This window comes from Malaclemys terrapin, chromosome 4 (genome assembly GCF_027887155.1).
Source record: "Malaclemys terrapin pileata isolate rMalTer1 chromosome 4, rMalTer1.hap1, whole genome shotgun sequence".
Lineage (NCBI taxonomy): Eukaryota > Metazoa > Chordata > Testudines > Emydidae > Malaclemys > Malaclemys terrapin.
In genome coordinates this window covers 51,247,664-51,274,077 of record NC_071508.1, presented here as the reverse complement: position 1 = coordinate 51,274,077, position 26,414 = coordinate 51,247,664, and the positions used below count along the sequence as shown (strand labels likewise).

General features: G+C 47.7%; 1 protein-coding gene across 2 annotated transcripts; it reads left to right on the top strand.

The window, feature by feature from the left end:
* Nucleotides 1-15,565: 15,565 nt before the first annotated feature.
* C4H11orf58 (chromosome 4 C11orf58 homolog) lies at nucleotides 15,566-25,214 on the top strand. Of its 2 annotated transcripts, none has more exons than XM_054025437.1 (5): nucleotides 15,566-15,744; nucleotides 16,797-16,877; nucleotides 18,580-18,640; nucleotides 20,756-20,865; nucleotides 23,130-25,214. In XM_054025437.1, the coding sequence occupies exons 1-5, from the start codon at nucleotides 15,685-15,687 to the stop codon at nucleotides 23,340-23,342; spliced, it is 525 nt and encodes a 174-aa protein (XP_053881412.1). In that variant the 5' UTR covers nucleotides 15,566-15,684; the 3' UTR covers nucleotides 23,343-25,214. The 2 variants fall into 2 exon arrangements, with proteins under 2 accessions (XP_053881412.1, XP_053881411.1); XM_054025436.1 differs by having other exon boundaries at nucleotides 15,567-15,744; nucleotides 16,794-16,877.
* Nucleotides 25,215-26,414: the final 1,200 nt, after the last annotated feature.

Sequence of the window (26,414 nt, the reverse complement as noted above, 5' to 3'; positions counted from 1 at the left end):
CCTACACCTCCATTGCATGGTCAGTAGGTCCCACCCCAATTTCCCTTTCTTGACCCCACACCTTCTGGTTGCCTGGCCTACTGTTCCCAGTAGGGACAGAAATGCCCAGTCCCTGATGAACAGCAGCTGGCTGTTCTTCTTCGAGTGCTTGCTCATATCCATTCCATTAGGTGTGTGCGCGCCGCGTGCACGATCGTCGGAAGATTTTCTACCCTAGCAACACCGGCGGGTCGGCTGTGGAGCCCCCTAGAGTGGCGCCTTCATGGCGCTGAATATATACCCCAGCCGACCCGGCGCCCCCTCAGTTCCTTCTTACCGCCCCTGACGGTCGTTGGAACTGTGGAGCGCTGCTTAGCTGTTCTCCACTCTCCCTAGCTTTGTTGGTTATTAGCAGTTATAGTTATAGTGTTTATAGTTAAATAGTTAAATAGTTTTAAAAAAAGTTGTTATAGTTGTTCTAAGTAGCTCAGGGGATTAAGGGGGTCGTCTCCCCCTTTCTTCCCCGGCCGCGGGGCCGGGCTCATGCCCAACGCTCCCGGCTTCAAGCAGTGCGCCTCCTGCGCGAAGCCTATGCCCACGAGCGACCCGCACGACTCCTGTCTGAAGTGCCTGGGAGAGTCCCACCAAACAGATAAGTGCAAGATCTGTAAGGCCTTCAGACCAAGGACCAAGAAGGAGCGGGACTTTCGGCTCAGGCAACTCCTGATGGAGGCGGCACTTAGCCCGGACACTCCCTCTACGGGCCAGACCCCGGCGCCTAGCACCTCGGTGCGCAGTGCACCGGCAGCACCGGCTTTGACGACCACGCGAGTGGCGTCAGACAAGCCTCCCCGGCACCGGACCTCGTCGGCACCGCAAGCAGTGCCTCGGCGCCGATCATTATCCCCGGGGCATAAAAAAGCCCATAAAACGGGGACGTCCGTGCCGAAGACGCCGGCTCCCCCAGTGCCGGGGGTAGAGCCGCGTCCGCCGGTGGAGCAAAGGAAACAGGTGCCTCCAGCACCGTCGACTCCGGCACCGAAGCCGTTGAGTCCGGTGCAGATAGCGTCTCCACCGAGGCCGGCGGTGATACAGTGCCTACCGTCGACTCCAGAGACCTTCGCGGCGGCGAGAGACTTAATAGCTCTCACGGAGCCGGCACCGCCTCAACCACCGGCACCGACTGCACCGCTGACTCGCCCGGTCCAGTCGAGGGGGAAACCTGCCTTGATGCGCCCTCCACAAGGACTGGAACCTCGGCACCGCTCCAGGTCCCGAAGCAGGTCCCCACGCCGCTCGCAGTCCCGGCACCGAATATCATCTCGGCACCGGTCGTACTCGCGGCCAAGATCTTCTTCGCGGCACCGCTCTACGTCTCGGCACCGATATGATCGTCGGCACCGATCAACGTCGAGACGTAGCTCTCGGCACCGCTACGGTCGACGCTCGACGTCGAGAGGCCGCTCCCGGCACCGGGCATACTCCAGGTCCTCGTCGAGGTCCAGATCCGACTCCCGGCACCGACGAGGTCATCGGCACCGGTCGCGGTCCCGGCACCGATCGCCGGCACCGCGTGGAGATAGAACATCCCCGGACCGGCACCGTGCGGCACCGCATCCCACGGGATTCGTCTCGACGCACTCGGCACCGCCATGGCCATCGAGATCGGTGTCCCGCTCCTCTGAGGAAGTATCGAGATCGGCATACCCCCCTCAGGGTCAAGCCGAGGAGCAGGACATAGGCCATTGGCAGGAGGTAGCAGAGGACCCTGCTCATGGCCCATCTCACTGGTCGTTCTGGACCCCGTGGGCGTACCATCAGGCGCAAAGGGCTCCAATTGCGTCGACCTCTCGCTCCGGTCACTCCGTCAGAGGGGCCCCGGAGTCCACCATCTCTCGGCCTCCGCCAGGGGGCATGGAGGCCTCTGGGTCCGCACCACCTGACACCCTGGACCCAGGCACAGGTGATGCTCCAGCCCAGGAACAGGGAGACCAGGACCAGCCCTTGGATCCTGTTCCACCGGAGGCATCTTCCTCTTCTTCTCCCGATGAGGCAGTGGCGGGCACATCGTGCACAGGCCCGCCTCCAATAGATCTTCGGGCTCACCAGGATCTTCTGCGCAGGATGGCCCGTAATATGGACCTGCAGGCGGAGGAGATAGTGGAGGTTCACGACCCGATCGTGAATATCCTTGGAGCGGATGCCCCATCGAGGGTAGCGTTACCCCTGATCCGCACGATTCAAATGAATGCGGATACGATATGGCAGACTCCTGCCTCTATCCCACCCACAGCGAGAGGGGTGGAAAGGAAATACTTTGTCCCGTCTAAGGACTATGGGTACTTGTATACCCACCCCCAACCGTGTTCACTGGTGGTGGAATCAGTGAACGCACGAGAGCGCCACGGCCAGCAGGCTGCAGCGCCTAAATCAAAAGAGGCTAAGCGGCTCGATTTGTTTGGCCGTAAGGTTTACTCAGCCGGAGGGCTACAACTTAGAGCAGCGAACCAACAGGCGCTGCTGAGCCGCTACAGTTTCAACTCCTGGAACTCTATGGGGAAGTTTAAGGAGCTGATTCCCCAAGAGTCCAGGGAAGAGTTTGGAGCCATGGTAGAGGAGGGCAAGAAGGTGGCTCGGACCTCCTTGCAGGCCTCCTTGGACATAGCAGACTCAGCTGCGAGGACCCTGGCTTCGGGTATCGCTATGCGTAGGATCTCCTGGCTTCAGGTCTCGGGTTTGCCTCCGGAGCTGCAGCAAACCCTACAGGATCTCCCCTTTGAGGGACACGGATTGTTCTCAGACAAAACGGACTCTCGCCTGCAGAGCCTAAAGGACTCGAGAACAATCATGCGCTCCCTGGGGATGCATGTTGTGGGCCCTCAGCGCAGGCCGTTTAGGCCGCAGCCTCAGCGCTTCTACCCCCCCCCACCTCGTCAGAGACAGGACTCGGCCAGGAGGCGAGGGCGAGGTGGTAGAAGAAGGTGGACCGGCCCTCAACCCGGCCCAAACCAGGGGCCACCTAGACCACCTTCAGGCCCCAGGCAGAACTTTTGAAGGTGCGGTCGAGGACGGCGCCCCAGTCATCCCCCAGGATCCAACCCCCTCCTTTCGGGATCGCCTCTCCCACTTCCACCGTGCTTGGTCCCTTATAACTTCGGACCGTTGGGTCCTCCGCACGGTGGAGAGGGGATACGCTATCCAATTTTCTTCTATCCCCCCCTCCCACCCCCCTTCCCCGTCCCTCTTCAGGGACCCTTCTCACGAGCAACTTCTTATTCAGGAGGTTTCTACGCTCCTGGCCATGGGGGCCATAGAGGAGGTTCCAGTAGAGTTAAGGGGCAGGGGATTTTATTCCCGTTACTTCCTGATCCCCAAGTCCAAAGGAGGTCTGCGGCCCATCTTGGACTTGCGCGGACTCAACAAATTCGTAGTAAAGTTGAAGTTCCGCATGGTCTCTTTGGGGGCCATTATCCCTTCCCTCGATCCTGGAGACTGGTTCGCCGCCCTCGACATGAAAGACGCATACTTTCACATCTCAATTTACCCACCTCACAGACGCTTCCTGCGATTCGTGGTAAACATGGTGCACTACCAATTTGCAGTCCTTCCCTTCGGCCTATCCTCGGCCCCAAGAGTGTTCACGAAATGTATGGCTGTCGTGGCAGCGTACCTTCGTCGGCAAGGGATACAGGTGTTCCCGTACCTAGACGACTGGCTGGTACGCGGTCGCACCAAGGAGCAAGTTCAAGCTCACGTCCACATAATAGTGCACACATTCAACGAGTTGGGCATCCTACTCAACAAGGACAAATCCACTCTAGAACCTACCCAGAGAATAGAATTCATAGGCGCAGTTCTAGACTCCAGACGTGCACAAGCCATCCTGCCAGACAACCGATTTGGCACCATCATGAGCCTCATTCAAGGGCTCCAGGCGTTCCCAACTACCACGGTGAGGTCGTGCCTTACCCTGCTGGGCCACATGGCTTCCTGCACGTACGTAACCAGGTATGCCAGACTTCGGCTTCGCCCACTTCAAACCTGGGTGTCATCAATATACCGTCCACATCGGGACAGCCTGAACATGGTGGTCACGGTCCCGATCTCGGTCCTGACCTCCCTCACCTGGTGGCTAGATCACAATGTGGTCTGCGAGGGGATGCCATTTCACGCCCCACAACCCTCTCTGCACCTGGTCACAGACGCTTCATCTCTGGGTTGGGGCGCCCATCTCAACGAACACCATACCCAGGGCCTGTGGACTGCATCCCAGCTAGCCCTGCACATCAATGTTCGGGAACTGATGGCGGTGCGCCTGGCGTGCCAGGCATTTCTCAACCTCCTACGTGGCCGATGTGTGTTAGTTCTCATCGACAACACCACGGCCATGTTTTACATCAACAAGCAAGGAGGAGCACGTTCGTCAATCCTATGCCAAGAGGCCATTCGCCTGTGGGACTTCTGCATCGCCCACTCAATCCACCTCACGGCATCGTTCCTCCCTGGAGTCCAGAACACTCTAGCGGACCGACTCAGCAGGTCCTTCCAGACGCACGAGTGGTCTATCCGTCCGGACATCATACATTCCATCTTCCAGAGGTGGGGGTTTCCCCAGATAGACCTGTTTGCATCCCGAGACAACAGGAAGTGCCACGTGTTCTGCTCCCTACAAGGTCGAGCTCCGGGCTCCCTCTCGGATGCGTTTCTCCTTCCCTGGAAAGACCACCTGTTTTACGCCTTCCCTCCGTTTCCTCTGGTCCACAAGGTACTGCTCAAATTGCGCAGAGACCAGGCACAGGTAATTCTGGTCGCTCCAGCGTGGCCGAGACAACATTGGTACACCACACTGTTGGAACTCTCGGTTCAGACACCGATCCCGCTTCCGTTGTATCCGGATCTCATCACGCAGGACCACGGCCGGCTGCGTCACCCCGACCTGCAATCACTCCACCTCACGGCGTGGCTGCTCCATGGTTCACCCAGGCAGAGCAGCAATGCTCGCACTCTGTCCAACAGATTCTGCTGAGCAGTAGGAAGCCCTCAACACGCACCACGTACCTGGCCAAGTGGAAGCGGTTCTCCTGTTGGTGTGAACAACGAGCCACGTCCCCGTTGCAGGCACCCATTCCTCTCATTTTGGAGTATCTCCTCTCCCTAACACATCAGGGGTTGGCGATATCTTCAATTAGGGTTCACCTGGCCGCTATATCGGCCTTTCACCCAGGGGAACTCGCGTCCTCGGTATTCTCTAACCCGATGGTCGTTAGATTCCTCAAGGGCTTAGACCGGATGTACCCACAACAACGTCAGCCCGTCCCGACGTGGGACCTCAACCTGGTTCTCTCCAAGCTCACAGGTCCTCCATTCGAGCCACTGGCCACCTGTTCACTTCTGTACCTATCCTGGAAGACAGCCTTCCTCGTAGCCATCACCTCAGCAAGGCGCGTTTCTGAACTCAGGGCGCTGACATCCGAGCCCCCTTATACAGTTTTCCATAAGGATAAAGTGCAGCTTCGTCCACATCCTGCCTTTCTCCCTAAGGTGGTTTCTCCTTTTCACATCAACCAGGACATCTTTCTCCCGGTCTTTCATCCCAAACCACATGCCACTCGCCAGGATCAACGCTTGCATTCCCTGGACGTACGAAGGGCCCTGGCCTTCTATATTGACCGCACAAAGCACTTTAGAAAGACGACGCAGCTCTTCGTTGCAGTGGCCGACCGAATGAAAGGCTCACCGGTCTCCTCACAGCGCCTATCCTCCTGGATTACGTCTTGCATCCGGACTTGCTATGACCTGGCAGGTGTCTCAGCACCGCACCTCACCGCTCACTCCACGAGGGCCCAAGCCTCCTCGACTGCTTTCCTGGCACATGTTCCGATACAGGACATTTGTAGAGCGGCGGTTTGGTCATCAGTCCACACGTTTACAGCTCACTATGCACTAGTGCAGCAGTCCAGGGACGATGCTGCCTTCGGATCAGCGGTTTTGCACACGGCAATGTCTCACTCCGACCCCACCACCTAAGTTGGGCTTGGGAGTCACCTAATGGAATGGATATGAGCAAGCACTCGAAGAAGAAAAGACGGTTACTCACCGTTGTAACTGTTGTTCTTCGAGATGTGTTGCTCATATCCATTCCAAACCCGCCCCCCGTCCCCACTGTCGGAGTAGCCGGCAAGAAGGAACTGAGGGGGCGCCGGGTCGGCTGGGGTATATATTCAGCGCCATGAAGGCGCCACTCTAGGGGGCTCCACAGCCGACCCGCCGGTGTTGCTAGGGTAGAAAATCTTCCGACGATCGTGCACGCGGCGCGCACACACCTAATGGAATGGATATGAGCAACACATCTCGAAGAACAACAGTTACAACGGTGAGTAACCGTCTTTTGTCAGATGTCAGACAAGCAGAGAAAAATGTAAAAAGGCCCACAAGCAGCAATGCAGAAAGACTTAAAAACAGGAGCATTACTAAAGATCTAGTGCAGTCTGGCCAAGACACCTACATGACAACGTATCTGCTGGGCCATGTGCCCTGAAGCACCTGCAAAGAGCTGGTATAATTGGAACACACTGCCAGATGGTAGCATGCCTGCAATGCATGAAAATCAGTGCACAATAATATGCGCTTTCATGGTACACTCCTCATATAGACGGGACATGGAACAAGTGAAGGCAACCACAGGAACAATGGACATATAACAGTGACAAACATTCTTACTGGAAGAGTTTTACCATTGACCACAGTGTTAGTTTCTGACCTAATTTTAGCCCACTCTTGTGAGGTAATGTCAGAAAATATCTCAAAGCCAGTGCTCTAATGCAGCTCTTCCGTTTCTTGACAGAGCCTATTTTCTTCTCCTGCCCAGGGAGCTGATTGGAGCAAATGGCTGGGGTGTATAGTTTGGAATTTAGAAGTTAAGCAAAATGGCTACATTTGTCTCATCCCTTGAAAGTACAGTATTAGGCTAAGAAAGGTGTGATGGCTTACTATGGACACAAACTCAAAACTACTTGGTGCCACCAGACTCTTTGTTGTTTTTGTAGATACAGACTAACACGGCTACCCCCTGATACTTCAAAACTACTTGGTTTGTCTTAACAGGACCTTCTACCATGGCCCCGGCTGCACAGTTCTGTTTTGGACCAAGACAACAAAGGCCAGTGTGGGCACTGGAGTTAAAACTCTCCTTTGCCATGATGCCAAGTGCTTTGAGACCACAGTCGACCGTGTTGACCAATATTTGTCTCACTGTTTTCTTGTGCTCCCCATCTGTCTGTATCCACCTGTTGACTCTTGTCTTAGATTGATAGCTCCTTGGGGCAGGGATGTTTTTTTGTTCTGTTTGTCCAGCACCGAGCACAATGAGGCAATACAAATAAAAAATAATAATACTAATAGACAGGCTGACAGCTTTGGGGCCAGGAAGCACCTGCTATTGGCCTTTTAAAAAGACATTGGCCAGAAATATGCTTGGTCCAATCACAGTTGGAGGAGAAGGGGGAAAAAAAGTATGGGAAATCTACAGCTAGGATGGCATATAAACCATGGCTACCTACTTTCATCAGAAGGACATGCCCCAGGAAGAGAGGGGATTTGAAATATGGATGTCTGAGAACTTTTTCCAGACCCAAATGGACACAGGTAGAGTTCTAACCATCTGCGTAAGATCCTTCTCCGGCTCCTTGTTTACAGTACTCTGCCATACAAAATGTGGAAGACTTGAGTTTGGAATCGGCCTTTCCAACCATAGGCTCTGCCAGCCTAACCTGTGAAATTCCACCCCGGTGGCAAACTGAGAACAATTCCCCTAGCAAGATGCATTTTTATCATCTTGGAAGACAGTTCTGTGGTTTGATGGTTCTGTTCTGGTGTCATCATTGTAAAGGCAGCTGGCCTGCTTTATTGCAATAAAGTCTTTTGTAGAAAGATAAGTCACTACAATATTTACACTTCCAGTATAGCGCCTCTGTAGCGTGAAGCAGGAGTAAATCATCAAATGAAAACCATTCACCTTACACCCTAAAAGGGCGTAAGTAAGGGGGCTTAAGGGGCCTCAACATCCCTGTGTGGGCTATCTGTATCGTGGGTCACAACATGGGGAGCTGAGTAGTTTCAATGGGGTCCTACTTCCCTTCCTACATAGGAGCAGGGAATCCAACACACCAGCCAGCAGTGCTGAGCCAGCATGGAAGGGGAAGAGATCTGTGCCTGGTTTAGGCATGATGCAGAATACTTCCTTCCCCAAAGCCAGCTGGGAACCAAGGGTCAAATTGCAACTTTCGTAATCCGTTTGTTCCCTGGCTTGCTGGTGGGGCAGTGTGGGATAGATAGCGATCGATAGCAAGAATAGGGGGCTCTTGTCAGACTTCTCCCCTTCCTGACCATCTTGGAAATGCTGTCTCTGAAGATCCAGTCTCATTCTGGCATCTCGTTTCCCTTTTGTTTTCCCTAGGAGTGGTGGTTCACTGCAAAAGGCCCCATGGAAGACTTATGGCTGAAGGCCGCACCAGATTTTCCCAAGTGGGAAATAGGAATGGCAGAGAAAGACTTTCCAGAGATCCATAAAACCAAGTACTTGCTGCGGGTGCCAGCACTGGATATTAACAATCCTTTCCCAGAACCTGAGATCCCCGATGTCTGAGCTGCATGTAGTTCTGCCCAACTGGAGCACTTTGTAAGCCTTTCTAGCCGGCACTGCCCAAATTTGTAAGCATTTATGATATTTCTACGGTACACATAACACCTGCTCTCTGCAAAGCCCTCTGTATTTGCTCATCTCTTCCTTTGGTAAATGTAGGTTCTAATGTCACACCGTGGCTTGCTTAGACCATTTTTCCTCACTGTTAATTAAACTCTGCAGTATCTCTTCATTATAGTAATTTATTCCTTTATAACCTGGAACAGAATCTAGTGCTATTCCCAAAAAGGAAAGTGTGATGGGCTGGATCACAGAACTCCCCCTGAGAGCTGCCAACCGATGTGCCAAGACTACTTCTATCCCTGTTTTCCCTGCCAGCTCAGGACTCCAGACCCTGTCTTGCTGAGCCAGACACTCCCGTCTGCTCTAACACAAACCCAGGGTCTGAATTACTTGCCCCAAAGCTGCAGGTTTACCTGAAAACAGCTCACAGAAGTGTGCTTGTCTTTAGCATTCAGATGCCTAACTCCCAATGGGGTCTTGTAATAGGTCCTAGCCGGGGCTCGACCCTTCCGGGCAGGAGGGGAACCACACCGACTCACTACTGTGGGAACAAGCAGTCAGTTAGTCCCGAAACTCCGGCTCTTTGGTGCAGGGTCGGAGCAACCACAGTTAAAGCTCAGGCCCTTGACTGCAGGGGGCTGAGCGAGCAAGCAGTTCAGGAGCCCAGGCCCTGGATCAGGGCGGGGCAAACAGTTAGCTCAGGCCCTTGTTTGCAGGGGCTGAGGGAGCAGACATTCAGAGCCCAGGCCCTGGATCAGGGCGGGGCAAACACAGTTAGCTCAGGCCCTTGTTTGCAGGGGCTGAGGGAGCAGACAGTTCAGAGCCCAGGCCATGGATCAGGGCGGGGCAAACACAGTTTGCTCAGGCCCTTGTTGCAGGGGCTGAGCGAGCAAATAGTTCAGAGCCCAGGCCCTGGATTAGGGCGGGGCAAACACAGTTGAGCTCAGGCCCTTGTTTGCAGGGGCTGAGCGAGCAGACAGTTCAGAGCCCAGGCCCTGGATCAGGGCGGGGCAAACACAGTTAGCTCAGGCCCTTGTTTGCAGGGGCTGAGGGAGCAGACAGTTCAGAGCCCAGGCCCTGGATCAGGGCAGGGCAAACACAGTTAGCTCAGGCCCTTGTTTGCAGGGGCTGAGCGAGCAAATAGTTCAGAAGCACAGGATATGCCTAGGCTGCTGTAGCCGAACGTTGGGTGAGAGGGAAGCCTGCCACCCGTGAGCGGAGGGTGGCAGGGGGGAATGCAGGCCCACCCACTCCACTGCGTTCCAGCCTGGGGCCCTAGCAGCGGTTGCTGCCGCTGCTGGTCAGTGGGGTATCCAGACCGCAACACACTGACATTGGCTCACACTCAGTTGCAGCCGGACCGGGGTCGGCTACCCCCGGGCCACTTCCGTGATCCCCCTCAGAGCCTACCTCGTTCATCGCGCCGGGCTCGGGCCAGTCCATCTGCATGGGCTCCTCTCGGCCAGGGCTTGGTGGCAGGTCTGGTAGCTCTGCCGGGAAGTCAGGCCAACGGTCCTCGGGCGGCTCCTCTTTTTTGATTGTGGAAATATGGTAACCCTATTTTATAGTCTCTTGCCAGACAGCCTGTGCTTCCTTTGTTTCAAACACAAGCTGCCCAGCACATGGCTTGGAAGCCTTAAGTTCTCTCCGTAGGCATGTCCCTGTATGCCTTGCTGAGTCATAAGGTGTATCTGCCTTCTCTCAATGGGTCAATTGTATAGCTGATGGTCCTTAATGGGCCATCAAGCAGGCTAGGCAGTGCTGATGCCAAATTGTCTGGAGTGTCACCCAGAAGCATAGCACAAGTTTGAAATACAGACAGTATAGAGCCAATACTTATAACTTTAAATACAAAAAATGATATGAAGGGTTAAAATCCATGTGCATTTTATATAACAACCTGGTATATGGATTGTGCCAGATCTTTTTCAGACCCAAAGTCCAGAGTTTGGTCTGGAGACCAAAGGCCTAGCAAATAGTAATTAGCTAAAAAAAGCAAAACAAACAAAATAACATTGCCTTTGCTAAAATATGCTTAATCAGTAAAAATGCCAAATGTTAAAACAATAACTAAATAATTATGTTTCATCCAATGTTTCAAAGTAAACAAAAAATCCCTGTTCCTATTGTGTTTCTCCTAAAGGGAAAACAGTCTTCCCACAGATCCAACCTTGAGTTTATAAAAATGGACACATGTCAGTATAAAATATGGCATCCTTCCACCTCCTTTCCCAGGGACCAATGCCCTGCCTTAAGACATAAAGGAGACAATCTGTATTATCATATTTTTTCACCGTTTCTTTGCTTTAACCCCTAGGAACGTACCTGTTAGACAATTAAAAAAATTGCTCCATTCCTATGAACCCCAAATCAAAATTCAATATATATATATATTTTATACTAATAACCTTTTATCAAAGTATTAATTAAATGTTAATTTGCTAACTTAAAACCATGAGCGGAGACATTATGTAACCTTTTAACCATTGGCTAATGTGCTATCTTGTCTTGCTGCAAAACCTATCCTGGGGTGTGGAACTGCCTACCCGGTCACTTTCCCCCGCCCATAAAAAATCTATATATTCTATTGTAATCAATTTATTAACAGTGTCTCTGAGCCTAATAAGCCAAGTGACACTCCGCCAGCGCTGTATGTAATAAACTCCTATGCTTGACCTCTACACGGTGTGGATTTATGTCCTTTATGATACATGCATCCAGATAGCATAATCATAACCAGCAAATCATAACCTTTTCATAGCCAACTTACTTGACCTCCTTTGTACAAGATTTGGTTTAACCATAGGACCTTGGTTACAACAATGATCTATATGGTCACAGTTTATGTCAATAATGTCACACCCACCACAGATATTTTAGGCATCCCCAGCTGGTGCTGTTCATGACTAGTTTCTATATTTTATTAAAAGGCATGAAGTCTGTTGTGTGATGCCTTTCGATAAGAGAGATCCTGTGTATGAGGGTGCTAATCCACGTGGCCTTCAGCTTCGCTTCAGCTAGGCTGCTGCCTCCATCTTAACTTTTGAAAGGAAACAGACATGGGAGATGAGAAGCCGAAGGCATGCATTCAAAACTTCTTGTTTGTGGTGTACTGAGAAATAGAATTGGTGGAAAAATTGTCATTGAAATTTGAAGTTCCAAAACCCTATGAAAGCATTGAAAAACAGAAGAAAAAAAATGTTTATCAAAGTTCTGAAAATCTGGAGTCTCATAGAAATCTGTGTCTGCACATTGGGAGGGAGAAAACATTTTTAAGTGAGGAATTCAATTCTGTTCAGACACAGGTGATATACAAACTCTCCAACACTGCATCCTCTAACTCCCGAGGAGTTTCAGTAAGTGCAGATGTTACCAAGCAATGATGCTCAAAGGTAAATAACCAGAGTAATAATAACCCTGCACGTCAGTCACCACAACTGCAAAAAAATCCACTTTCTCTCCCTCCTTTCTTTGGCCCTCACCCTGAAAACATTTAACTTCATACATCTGAATGAGCCCCTTGACTTCAACTGAGCATTTGTGGTGCCAGAGTTTTGCAATTTTTAGAGACTAAATGTACCAAAAAACTGGTGAGAAAAATAAAACTTTCCCCCAAACTGCCAAAAAGCTGTGAAAACAACTTCCCTTCAAAAATGTTTAAAAATGTTCCCAAATTCCCCAAAAGAGGACAAAAAATGCACAGAAATGATCAAAACTGTCCCCCAAATGCCCAAAGTGATACAAACTAAGTTTTTTTTAAAAAAAGCTTCAAAATGGTTTAAAATGTGGTCTTAAAAAGTGTCCCAAACTAGCTACAAAATAGTCAAAAATGTTCCCACCAAAAGTGGTCAAAGAACTGTGTATGGGCAGGGGTTTCTGTGTCATGTGTCAATAGTCAATATTTATTTTATGTTAGTGCAGAGGTTCTCAACCTTTCTCTGAGGCCCCCCAAAATGCTATAAAAACTCCACCAACCACCTGTGCCACAAAAACTGCATATAAAAGCCAGGTTTGGCGTTAAGGGGTAACAAGCAGGGCAATTGCCCAGGGCCCCACGCCACAGGGGGCACCGTGAAGCTCAGTTGCTCAGGCTTCGCCTTCAGTCTCGGGTGGTGGAGCTCGGGGCCCTATGCTGCAGTCCTGTGCAGCAAGGCTTTAGTTTTCTGCCCTGGGCCCTAGCAAGTCTAACACTGGCCATGCTTAGTGGACCCCCGAAACCGGCCAACAGCCCCCCTGGCCCCTGTTTGAGAACCACTGTGTTATTGTATGCTGAACTGACACAGGGATTTTGATAGTACAGCAGTGCCATCCTCGGGTTATTCTATGTATGGAATATAAATGTATTTCATGCTGAGAAATACCCAGTAGTTATTCACTTTAGCAGCTAATTCTGCCATTATGGTTTCTGCCTTATTCCCTCTGTGCAGGATTAGTATTACTCCGATATTCAGCAAACAAAAAATGCCCTTGAAATAACACCCAAGAGGCCACCTTCCACCCCTCTGAGCTGAGAATTCCAGTGGGAGCCAATTTCTCTTGCGGGGGATGGGGGACAGTGGCGATATACATTGTACTGGGGTCAAAACCCATTTCAGTATTTGCTGAAGAGAATACCATAGAAGTTTGAGAAAATTACGGAGTCCTCTTGATACTTTCTTGAATTAACTTTCAGAGACTACATATTATCTATATCGGGGTTCTCAGCCTGGGGCATGTGACCAGGAATCAGGGACCATCTTGCCCTTCCCATATTGCTAAATGAGCAGGTCCTGTATGGAAAAGGTGAAAACCACTGATCTATATATATCTTTGATCTTCTACATGTTTATTTAACAATGTCTGGAAAATGCCAGCCCCAGAGTAATGTTGTTTGTAGAGGCCACCCTGCTTCCACATGTGCTATGGGACCACACCAGAATATGCACATTCTGGAAGTGGAGTAGGTGGTTACACATTTGGGAATGTCAGCCTAAATATGGCTTTAGGATCTTCACCTTACAGAAAAGGGCAGGGCTGGATTAACTTTTTGTGGGCCTGGTGCCAAACATATTTGTGGGCCCCCATTGGGGAAATAGGGCATGTGATGGGGGCGATCCGCAGAGGGGATGGTTGGGGGCAATGAGGTGCAGCGCAGCAGGAGTGGCCCCACTCAGTCCAGCACAAGGGCACTGTTTACAAACCCAAAACTGCTAGACGCCCCTTCCACACTGCCCCCCTGCCCAGTGCCCTGCCCTTATGCCCAGCACCCCCTCACTCAAGAGACCTCCCACACAGATCCCTATGCCCAATGCCCCATGCCCCCAGACCCGCTGCCCAGCACCCCCTGCCCAGAGACCCCTCCCGCTGACCTCCCACCACAACTGCACAGCACCCTGCACACCACACCCCCTGCCCAGCTCCCCCACCCACAGATGCCCTACTGTCCAGCACCCCCTTCACAGTCCCACCATTATAGCTGTACTGTGCCCCATATTCCTGAGGGAATTCTGCATCAAATTCTGTGCATAATATTTTAAAATTCTGCACTTTTTTTTTTAAACAATAAATAAATGTGGAAGCTCCACCATGGCAGTGGGGAGCACAGGCCACTGGCTGCATGGAGGTGGGACAATACCCTGCAGCCTCCTCCGCCCCCCGGGGACAGGGACTTGGCAGTGAGGCTGAACCTGACCCTGACAGAGCACAAGGGCCATGTCTGCCACAGAAAGACCCTGGGGTCCTGCCCCTTTTGCGCCAGGCACACCAGATGTGGGCAGGGAGGCTCATCCTGGCAGCGGGATCCAAGTGCAGAGGGACTTAGTGTGGGGGGATCCAGATGGGGGTAAGAGGGTTCTGTGTGGGGAAGTCTGGGTGCAGGCAGCTCAGTGCGGGATCTGGCTGCACAGGGAGATTCCACGTGCAGGGGCAATGGGAGTCTGTAGGGAGGACCAAGTGAAAGTGGTTGGAGTTCAGTGGGGGACGGGGGTGTCTGGGTGCAGGGGAGGTGGGGTTCATTTGGGTGGAGGTCCAGGTGTAGGTGGTTGGGGCTCAGTGGGGAGGTGTCTGGGTGGGCTCATCGGGGTGGTACAGACAAAGGGGAGGTGGGGCTTGTCAAGGTGAGGGTTTAATGGGCCTGCTTAACAGGGGAGCCCCAGCTGCTGACAAGAGGATCCGCATGCTGGGCCCCTGCTTCCCCATCCCATACCCCTTCCCCACCACGCCATCACCCCCCCCCCAGGCTTCCCCCCCATCCCCATCCTGATTTTTCACGCTTGCTGTCTGGTTACCCTAGCCTAGGAAAAGCCGTCCGGCTTTGTGAAAAGGGCTAGCTGCTTTGGGCCCAAGATGGGAGACTTTAGGCTTGCACTCACTCTAGGGCGGGAGTCACAGCAAACGGAATCACGGGGGGCTCTCATCACACCAGCTGCGGAGCGGGACGGGAGGCAGCGGCTCCCCGGGTCCCCGGACGGGCGGCGCAGAGGGGCGGTGCCCACAGCAGGGGGAGCTGTGATCCCTTTGAACACCCGGCCTCAGACTCTGCGCCAAGCACATGTCGAGCACTTTTCCATAGAAAGAGCGGGCGCGGCCAGGCAGCCCCACGAGCGGCCGTATCTACCCGCTGGGGGGAGGCGAAGGGTTTAGCAGAGTAAATGGCGAGTTTGTTACGCCAGCGGGCCGGGGACTCGAACCCGCTCCTCACAGCCTCCGCGTGTTGCTATTAAGCAGCCGCCGGCTACTCCGCCGCTACCGTCACCACCCGCGGGGACCGGGACACTTTGCCCCTTGGCCAATCATGGGCCGGTACCGGCCTCTCTCCCGTCGCAGAGGATTCTGGGACGTGAAGTCTCTCCCGCCCTCCACCAGTGCGAGTCACCAGAGAAGAACTACAACTCCCAGCGTGCCTGGCGCCTGCCGGGATATTGACCTGCTCGCGGGGGCTGCCGCCGTGTTGCCGCCAGCCAGGCCGCGAAGGAAGACGTAAGGGCCGCGGCCTGGGCGCCGATCCCGCAGCCTGAGGGAAGATGAGTTCGGCCAGGGAGACGCAGCCCCGCCACGGCATGAAGCGAGCGGCCTCCCCCGATGTGAGTCGCGCGGGGGCCGGGGGCGATGCGGGGACGGGAGATTATCCCCTTGCCCCGGGGTGAGGGCGGGGGGGCTGTTCTCGCCTGGCAGGCGCTGATCGGCTTGTTGTAGGTCAGTGAAATGACCCAGGCCCCGTCCCCCTCTCGAGGCTCTAACGCTGCCTGGTGGCGGGGAGGCACCCGAGGCTTTTCACTGGGCTGAGCTTGAACGGACTCGCCCCTGCTGGGAAGGCCGCCCTCCCTCCCTCCCTAAGCAGCCGGGGGAGTAGTCGGGTCAAAGGGGATGTGCCTCGGTGCTGGGAGCGCTGTTTGCTGCATTCATGCCCCGTGCTCGCTGTATAATGGACGTGGTCGGTTGCCACTACTAGCCCAGCCTGCAAGCCGCTGGTTTGGGCTTGGTACCATTCAGTGCTTGTTATGCCTCCTGAAGAGGCCCAAATCTCTGTTCGTTTTCAAGATTTTGTTTGATAAGTTGATAGGCGTGAATTTTGATCAAATTCAAAGGTGGTGGGTTAGTTAACTGTACGATTATTTTTCATTTGCTGGAGCTCAGTTTTCTGTCTTCCTCCCTATGCAAGTTCTTCATGGGTTTATTCTTGCTAGATATGTTATCTCTCTGCAAATGGCTCCAGAAGTCAGAATCCATTCTTTCATTTTAAAAATGTATTCAATGGCTTGTTGATGTTGCAAGATCATCTTTTTATAGTGCCTGTTGACCACCGTTGAGGCTGCATCTAAGTCTGTTTAGTTTATTAAAAGTCCTTCCTGCTCCCTCTCCACTAGAGCCTATTTATTTAAAAAAAAAAAACCCATGTCCTTAAAACACTTCTCAAAGTTGACATTATTGAATGAGTGAGTTATGATCAGGTCCAGGGGGGGCCCTAGTCATGTATTGAAATTGCATGATTGTAAATGTTGCATCATAGTGCATTGAAAAAATGCTCAAATTATGTATAACTTGGAATATCTTATTTAATATAAACATGCTTTTAAATGAAACTGATCTATTTGTTTTTTTTTTAAATAATTTATTACTTTCTATCTTCCAGCAGGGATCGAGCAGCTGGGAGGCAGTAGACTTAGGTAATGAAGAAAGAAAGCAAAAGTTCTTGAGACTTATGGGAGCAGGAAAGGTGAGATTTTGTTAATTATCTATTGCATAGTGTTTTCTGTTCTTTTTGGAAGTGAAGATGCGTTAGTGTTATTGATAAGATAGTGCTTGCTTGAAGGTAAAAGTTTTCTTTAAAACATTATTCTTACATTCATCTGTGCATCCCTTTGTACATAACTTTAGTTCTGGCAGGATTTCTGCATTTAACAGTTGTAGTTATAATCTACAGTTATTTCAAGGCCCCAAAGCACTTGCTACGTAGTGTCTGTAAAATGTAATGTCAGCATATTGGCCTGTTGCTCCACAGTTAGCCTGGGTAGCACTACTTTGCAGTAAAAAAGGGCTCCAACTTCACCTCTGACAATTACTGATTCTAATTCATTGTTTTTCCAGATTCTTATATCTTTAGATCAGCCTGCAAAATAGTCAGGAACACTTTCTTACTCACCCTTATGAGAATAATCAACAGCCTAATGTTTTACTCACCAAAAAAACCCCCAAATTTGTTGGCTCCGGACAAGTGAAAGTTTGCTTCAGGTGAATGAGATACAAAGGCTAAATATAACAGCAACCAGACTGGAGTAACTCAGTAGCAAACACAATCAGATGGCTTGGAATTTAATTACTTATGCAGGACAAAATCTAAATCCACTTACATGTGTGGACATTGTGTATTGTAAGTTTTGTTTTTCATGCGATTAATGTAGATGGTACCCAGTGATACATACACACACACATATCTCACGAGAGACCAGTATTGGAGCCTGAATGTTTTCATATGTGCCTAAAATACAGTTTTTAATGTTGCAATTTTTTTCTTTTATACAGGTGTCAATAACTAGATGGGGTGGCTTTTAGTTAAATTGGAGGCAAAAATTAAAATTTGCCTTCCCTTAAAAAAACTAATTATTTTTCTCTAATGTTGTATTTCCCTAACCTGGTGGAGTCATTATTCTCTGCCCCTAACAGAGTAACTTAAGTGCTCTTGGGGATGGTAGCATGACCCTGGATTAACCTAAGGACTTACATAAAGTGCAGATTGTGCTTCCACAGAGGCTCCTAATGAAACTGAAGATGGTGCTGGCTCTCGCGTTCAGGGCTGTGGGTTAAGGCACATTGGCCACATCTTTGCTTATCCTGTGTGGGTGTTTCGTTGGAAAAGAACATACAGCCCTATGGAACTATCAGTTCAGCCCAGCAGGTGGTCTTCTGTCCAGTAAGGGAATGAGAAGGAAAAGCAAAAAGTAAATAAACAATCAGAAAATAAAGTTGTGTAGGGGAGGATTCTGAGCTGCTAAGTCATTTCTAGGGGAATCAAAGAAAGGTTGAGTTATTACTGTAATTGGCAAAACCTGGGTTGTAACTTGAAACTTTATTGTGCATTATAATATTGGGCTCAGGTGACCTATTTTCCCTCATCCTGCTGCAACTTCAGCAGGGTTGTAATCATCCCTTTGGAGTGACACTGGCAAATGAAAAGGAAAGGAACAGATTTGGGGGTTGGGAGGGTACCTGGGGTTTCCTCCAATATGATCAGTGGAAGGTAAAAATGAAGCTAGCTTTGTCAACAGATAGTCATTGGCTGGTGAAAGAGCTCATTAATACATGTTCTCTCCCCCCTGAAAAAAAGCTTGTTGATAGTGCGCAGTAGGGTGTGTGTATCCAAGAATTCTAGTATGTAGGTAGAGCTGTCAGAGTTCACAAAAAATTGCATTTTCTTTTAGAAAGAGCACACTGGCCGCCTTGTTATCGGAGACCACAGATCAACTTCTCATTTCAGAACAGGTCAGTTTAATAGCTGATACAAATTAGAAATCTGTAAACTAACATTGATCTAGAGAGGCAGAGCTGAGTCTTTGTACCTTCACTACCGTTGCAGTGGGGGCTTTCAATTTTGTGACTAAAGCTGAAGAAAACAAGTCAGATTCTGGGAACTGGCATAATCTCATCCTCTTTTACTAGTCAGTATAGTGACTGAAAAAGGCCTAGTTTTGCTGCACATGTCTACTTCCTCCTGCCCAGATTCAGCAAAGCATTTCTGCATGTGCTTAAATGCTTTGCAAAACTGGGGTCCACATATGTTGTCTCCTTTTCTTGACATAGAAGCAAAACAATCTTATTGCTGTTAGACAGTGACTGTAGCTGCAGACTGAGGGAGTGCAGTGTATTATGCTTCACGCATCATCACCAGTTACACTACCAGCTGATGACCTTTGATGGAGGATGTTGTGCATAAATCAGAATTGGGCTTGACTTTTCAGAGTCCCTGTTGGTTATGTAGTCCTGATAGTCAAAGCAAGATTTTTTTCTTGTAAACTGAGCAAACTTTGAGATGAATTGCCATGGACCTAAGATATACAAAACTATGACTTATTTCTAATCAGTAGGTGACTCTGCAAGTCTGTTTTTTCCCATAGTCCGACTCTGATGATTAATTATCAGAAGCCAAGATATCTGACTTTATCAAGTTTGAAATTGGACAAAGTTTGGAATAAGAGCTTTGGTAAAACCTCTCTTAGCTGTATAGAATAGGAACTGCCAGACTCCTCTACATTTTTTTTCTCCAATTTGCCTTGGTAGTAACAACTTCTTAGCTGATCTAGGCCATGTGGTCTAGTGGATAAAGCACTGGACTGGGATGTGAGAAACTTGAATTCTATAGCTGGTTCTGTCACTGGCTTGTTGGGTGACCTTGAGCAAGTGACTGATGATACTTATCTCCTTTGTAAAGTACTGTACAAAGATAGATGGATATCTGAAAGAGTTAAGTACTATTATTGATCACTAGCAGGAAGTTGTGATTAGGTTTTGACAAGAGGCCTGCTCCTTGCTAAAAGCCCAAAGCAACCACTTTCCTCTGTTCGTATGTAAAGTAATCTTCCTTTTCTCCTCTCCTCCTGTTTCCCACAGTTGGCAGTCTTTTCCTCCTTTAATAATAAAAACGTATATAGTTACCTTCAAAGTACCGTACAAACACTAATTCTCACAGCAAGGATAAGTAATTCTCTCTCATTTTACAAGGGAGGAAGTCAGTGGCAGATGGGAGTAGAACTAGGAGTCCCTAGTTCTCTCTCGCAGTAAACTAGGCCGAGGGTTCTTCTGCATTTTTCATAATGTAGCCTGTACCTGGATAGACGTAATAACTTATTAAAATAAGCAGCAGGATAGCCTATGTGAAAGCATCTATTTAATGGACATAAGAAAGAGCTAATTTTCAAATTGCTTCCCATGGCTGGTGGAAAAGAAAGCTAAGCAGCTTCTGTTTTATGCTGTTAAGAATTCAAATGTGTGAGATGAAGTGGCCCCAAACACAGGTAGTTCATCTAAAATGTAGCAAGTTAAGTCCAGTAGTGAACTTCTGACTTACTGTTGTGTATGTGTGCGCTACTTCATTTTAACCATTGGTTTGCAGTGCCTTGATTTGCCAGTGTAGAGACTGCTTGCTGCACAAATGAATGTCTTGAAGCTCCTGCTCTAATATAACATTTTCATCTTGCTATGAAAAATGGCAATAGTGGCAGGATGGGGTAATGTTAAAAATGAACTGTTTTAGTGCAGACACGTGGTTGATTTTACAAGGTAGTATTACATTCTACTAAACCCTGTTTATAGTACTACCCCTGGTACAATATTGAGCCTGTGGCAAACTTGATACTCTTGTATTGTAGTAAAGGTGGAATGAGATTATTTTACTTGCCTGTTGAGTTGAACAATTAATTGCTCCAGGTAAAGATAACTTTACAAGGGTGATGGTGTATTCACTGTGCCGTATATAGTCAACCCAATAAATTGCATTAAATATTTTCATACAGTGCTAAATCCTAAAGATCTGGTAATTTTGTGTAATCAGATGTTTTTGTTAATTTGACTGAACCATAACCAAGTACACTGGACATGCAGGGGAAGAAGACAAGAAAATGAATGAAGACCTAGAGTCTCAGTTCCAGCAAAGCATGGACAGCACTATGTCTGGAAGAAATCGACGACACTGTGGACTTGGTTTCAGTGAGGTAGTAGTTTACTTACTCTTATTGACGCAGACAGGCTTGCTCCAGTGGGCAAAGAGAATGAATGACAAACATCCCATGGCCATTTTTTTTACAACATGTCAAACTTACTCTATCCCAGAGTGCCCCTATAAGTTTACCAAGTACAAATCTACAAGAGCCAAGAGCTTCCTGTGCTTGGACACAGAGGTACCAGTGAGAATTCTTGAACACCTGAAAACATTCATACTCTACAGTATGTACAGCTAGATCATGTTAAGCTCCTCAGAGATGTAACATAGCAGGTGACTTGACAGTACATAGCAGCTCTACTCAACAATTTAGCATAGGAAGTGAAGAATATTTTATTCAATTGACTGCCAGGGAAATTTAAATAAACAGAACATGAACCAAAATAATTATGGGACTCGCACCTGCTGTGGAATGACTAGAATAGTTAAGGCTTTTTATATCTTCCAAAACCCAGCACCCACATGAGAGTAGCATAATGCCTTAAGACAAGCTAGGGGTATCCATTCAGTGCTAACTCAGAGGAGTGCCCTCCCAATTGCTAGCCCCATTTCCTGAGAGTCCCTAGGAAAGGTTGGGGGATGCTTCCTCTTCATGTACTGACCCAGATTAAACTGCTTTAGCTCAAAGGGGTGCAGTCGGAGCCTGAGGTGCTATGATTGCGTGCTCCAGTTATAATTATATTGTGTAGTCCTAATGCATGAGGAGGGGTGGGGAGAAGGAAATCTGGAAGAGGTAGGAATTGACTATTGGACACAGATGAAATCTTCAAATGATCCTATCTCTCCTCAGTCATATAGTTATGAGGCAGTCTCAAGGGAGGAAAGGATAGGGCCCCCACTGTCTGGAGGAGACACAGAAAAGTGAAGGAAGACAAAATAAAATTATGAAACTATCGTACCTCTTTGACGCCTCGAAACAAGATATTTGAGCATGAGGTTGAAATATCAGTGAATGTTTACTCTTGGTCAGAGCGAATACTGATAATTGTAGAAAACTTTCTGAGATTGCTAGACTTGAGTTAAGGAACCTGTGCCACTCTAGCAAACTCTTACTATTCCAAACACACATGCACTTTTTCCCTTAGAAAGGCATTTTTGTGTAAATAGAAGCTATACCTGTATTGGCCCATCATTATCAGATTTAAGCAACAAAGAGTCTTGGGCACCTTATAGACTAACAGTGTATTGGAGCATAAGCTTTCGTGGGTGAATACCCACTTCGTCAGACGCATGTGGTGGGAATTTCCAGAGGCAGGTATAAATATGCAGGCCAGAATCAGTCTGGAGATAATGAGGTCAGTTAAATAAATTATCTCCAGACTGATTCTGGCCTGCATATATATACCTGCCTCTGGAAATTTCCACCATGTGCATCTGACGAAGTGGGTATTCACCCAAGAAAGCACATGCTCCAATATGTCTGTTAGTCTATAAGGTGCCCCAGGACTCGTTGTTGCTTTTTACAGATCCAGACTAACACGGCTACCCCTCTGATCATTATCAGATTGCGCATTGAGAATTTCTTCCGTGGTTCTAAGTGCTGTATTTGCCAAATAGTGTCAGGTTTACAAAGCATTGCAGTCTTGCACACAAGTCCCTGATGACCCTCATATAAAAATAATGTGGTTCATGTTAAAGTTGGCTACAGTATGGCAACAATTCTCTTGCACCAAGCATGACTCTGAACTCCTACCAAAGCTAAAGAAGTAACGAAGCAGTAAAAACCTTGCATGCTCAATTGCATTTGATAATGTTTCCAAGTTCTCTTTGTTGGTTCCTTCATGATGAGTAATATGAGGCTAGTGGTCAACCACAAAGTAGCTGCATATTGTGTGCGCACACATTCCTGCTTAAAAAATCCTTCCCAGCATAAAGCATTATTGTTTAAAAATTTACTTCCTTTGCTGTTTAAATGTTAGCAAACAAAATGGAGATGGTCCAGTTACTGCATTAGTAATGTCAAGGGATCCTAGAACTTTAGTACCATTTACCACTGTAATTCAGATGTCATTAAGGAAATTGACAATCAATCAGTCATTCCAGTATCTGACAGACTAATCCTCTCTATTAAAGATAGAGATGGGTTTTATCTGGTACCTCTGTTATTTAATCTCATGTCCCATCTTCAGCCACTAACACAAAAGGAACAATGTAGCAACTAGTGAAAAGTCATTGAAGTTGTTTGTTAAATGGCAAACTTCGAGGTTGCTTGGGGGAATGATTTAGCTTCCTTTTGTAATCTGAATTTTATTCTAGCTGGAGGAGGCTGAAGGACAAGATGATGTGAACAGATACTCTCCTGAACCTGAAAGTCCAGAGGACTCTGAAAGTGACTCTGAGTCGGAGCAAGAGGAATCTGCAGAAGAACTGCAATCTGCTGAAAAAGACAGTGAAGCTGATGATCCAGAAAGCAAGAAAGATGTGAAAAGCAATTATAAAATGATGTTTGTTAAATCCAGTGGCTCATAACTTCAGGTCTACTAAGTCTTTGTATTTAAAGTACAGTAAGCCTTTTTGTTAGTGCAAAGTGGAGGACTGCTTACAGCACAGATTTTTGTATTATGATTTTAAAAAAGCCCTTTTAGATGAAAGAAAAAAATAGTGCTTGCTTTCAGATGCCATGGATGACATTTTTATGGGCATGAGTGTAATTTTTTTGGGGGTAAAATATAAACAGATGCATTGGATGAAAATAAATGTAATTCCCAACCTCCTTTTACAATATTCTGTGAACCCACTCTCCTTCCATTGTAGTTGTCAAACCTCTGACACTACTTTCTTTGATTAGTGTCCTTTTGTCTTGGGTGTTTGTTTGAGAAATAAGGTTTCATTGGAGTTGCCTGTTGCTGTATTAATGATGATACAATAGCAATGATGACAGTATTCTGCGGTGTAATACAGCTTCAACTATTGGTTCTGTTTGGTAATACCAGCAGTACAGTCTGACATAATTGCCAGAGAACAGGTTTATTCATTTAGGGCCTGATTCTGTAATGAGTTTCTGTGGTAGAGTCCTACTGCTGTCTGTGGCACTCCATCAGTGTAGGGGGCTCCTACATCATACCAGGATGCAGAAGAGGGCATTTAGGGTACATCTACACAGAGCTTGGGAAAAAAAAACTTTTGGTGGCCGAGGTGAGCTGACTTGGGCTTGTGGGGTTCGGGCTGGAGCCTAAGCACTGATAGCCTGTGAGGGAGGAGGGTTTGACAGCTTGGGCTCCACTCTGAGTGCACATGTCTACACAGCGATACCCTACAGCCTGAGCCCAGATTAGCTGACTTGGGCCAGCCACGGGTTTTTCATCCCTCTGTAGATGTACTTTTAGTTACTTCTCTACGCCTGTTTTTAACGGCTATAGGACAAGAGGGATACATTCTGCAACTAGCTTGATGTTCCTGGGTGTAGATATCCCTTTTGAAATGAAGGACTTTGATCCTTAAACTGCTTGAGTTGCAGTGTGCATGAGAGCTACGTAAAAACAGCGTTCGGGGAGGGAGGTTGTTCTCGTATTAACATACTAGTTTTAATAATTTCTCTCTACAGAGGTGAGATTTGCAGGAGATAAAGAACTGAACCAGGAAATGAGCTCATGTGAAAGGAAAAGATACTTTGCTATGGAAAATGACAGGTGCCTCAATTTAGTTACCTTTTTTTTTTTTTAAAGAGGGGGATGCAACCTAAAGGGATATGCAGGCAAAGTTGTGGTATGCAGTCCCTCCTGACTTGAGTGCCACTGATCAAACTGAGGTGAAGAGAGTTAGTCACAATTACGAGTGAAAGGCATGCCACCTCTCACTTTCCTTGCACCAAATCCTCTAGTCTGTGCACAAAGAAAGAAACAGAAGTTCTAAGACATAGTAAGGACTAAAGCCCATATCTTCTGCAAATTTATATATTTTTGGTGTACTAAAGATCAAACTTCCATATTGTATGCATTTTCTCAGCTATTGTAATGGCATCTGTTTGAAAATTGATCAGAATTAATCTGAGGATCACAAAAGGAATGCCATATTGCACACATTCTGAATGCATTTCTTTCTGGGAGAGCAGGACTTTGTCTGCACCCACGTCTGAAAGAAAAAGCTTACCCGAAGCTCTTGATGAAACTTACAGAAAAAGGTGGTAGCTGGTAAAGCTATGTTTCTAATTTACTGATAATCTGTTGCAGTGATTATTTCCATACTGTTTGCTAATTTGTATGAGCTGAAATATGTACAGTGATTGTAAGATAATTGAAAATTAGTACTTCAGCCTTAGCTACACTGAAAGACTTTGAACAAATGTTACTTTATGGAAAAAACAAGCAGTATTAAACCAGATACATGTGATTATACACTAAATGTGACACAAAGTGACTTTAATCAGAATCTGCATTTACTTTTAAACCTAATTTTGGAACATGAAATTGAGCCTGTTTCATTTTGAAAAATAACCATACCATATTTCACATTAAGTAAAGGAGTAGTGATATTTGACACGGGAAAGGGCAAAGTGTCTGAACTTTTGAATTTAAGTGCTTATGGATTTGTCCCCCCATGTGTTATTAATTTGATCCTTTTTATACTTATGTACGTTTCTGCAATATGCAAGGAAGTAACCCCTTCATTTTATTTGCATGTAAAAGAATGTGCATAGATCGTTCACTTATTAGGTACAACAACCATCCATGCAAAGTGTGTGCGTGTATAGACACACACGCACAGTATTTACCAACTACCTTATTTTGTTCTATTTTTAGTGGTTAAAATGGTGGCTATAAGATGCCAATATTCATAAAAGCACCAGGAATTCATCAACTGCCATTTTACATAATGTTAAATCACTGACCATCTTTTCAATGACTCCCACTATCTCTAATGCATAAATAAAAATTGGAAGAGGTCATTATATAAGCCTATTGTTAAGGTGAAATGTGTATATTATGTTATTTCACCATTGAGGAGGGCCTGTTTATATGCAACTTCCAGGATTAAGACACTAACTACACTTGAGTACATTAACTACAAAGTGCATTTAAACGCCCTGGGGATGCTCTTATTCACAGCAAAGTGGCCTTAGTTTGCTTTACCTAAATCACCTTTGCAGATATATCTACACGGAGAAGATTATGGTAGGAACCATTTTGCTTTTAATATATTTGTCATTAGTTAATGCCTTTGGTTTGCCTAGTAAGGAAAATACATGTGACATTTGAAAGAGTTTCACTTCTCTGTGTCAGTAAGGGGAAAACTATTAGGATATTGTCCCAAAAGGAAACATCTACCAAAACTACTGCTGGTCTGCTACTGTTAATATTGTGGCAGGTTTTCTCACTTAAGATTTTATTGAGCTGGCTTTCCTACAGAAGATGAGATTCTTGTTGACCAAAAAAATCTGAACTTCAGCTTCTGCAATGAGAAATCCCATCCAGCACATAACTGTAAACAGTCTCATGGTCTTCACCCATACTCTGAATGGAACCAACATCCATGCAGCACCTCTTGTGTTGTGGAGTGTTCAACAGGCCATAGCTCTAGCATCAACTTCTCAGTCTGGTACAT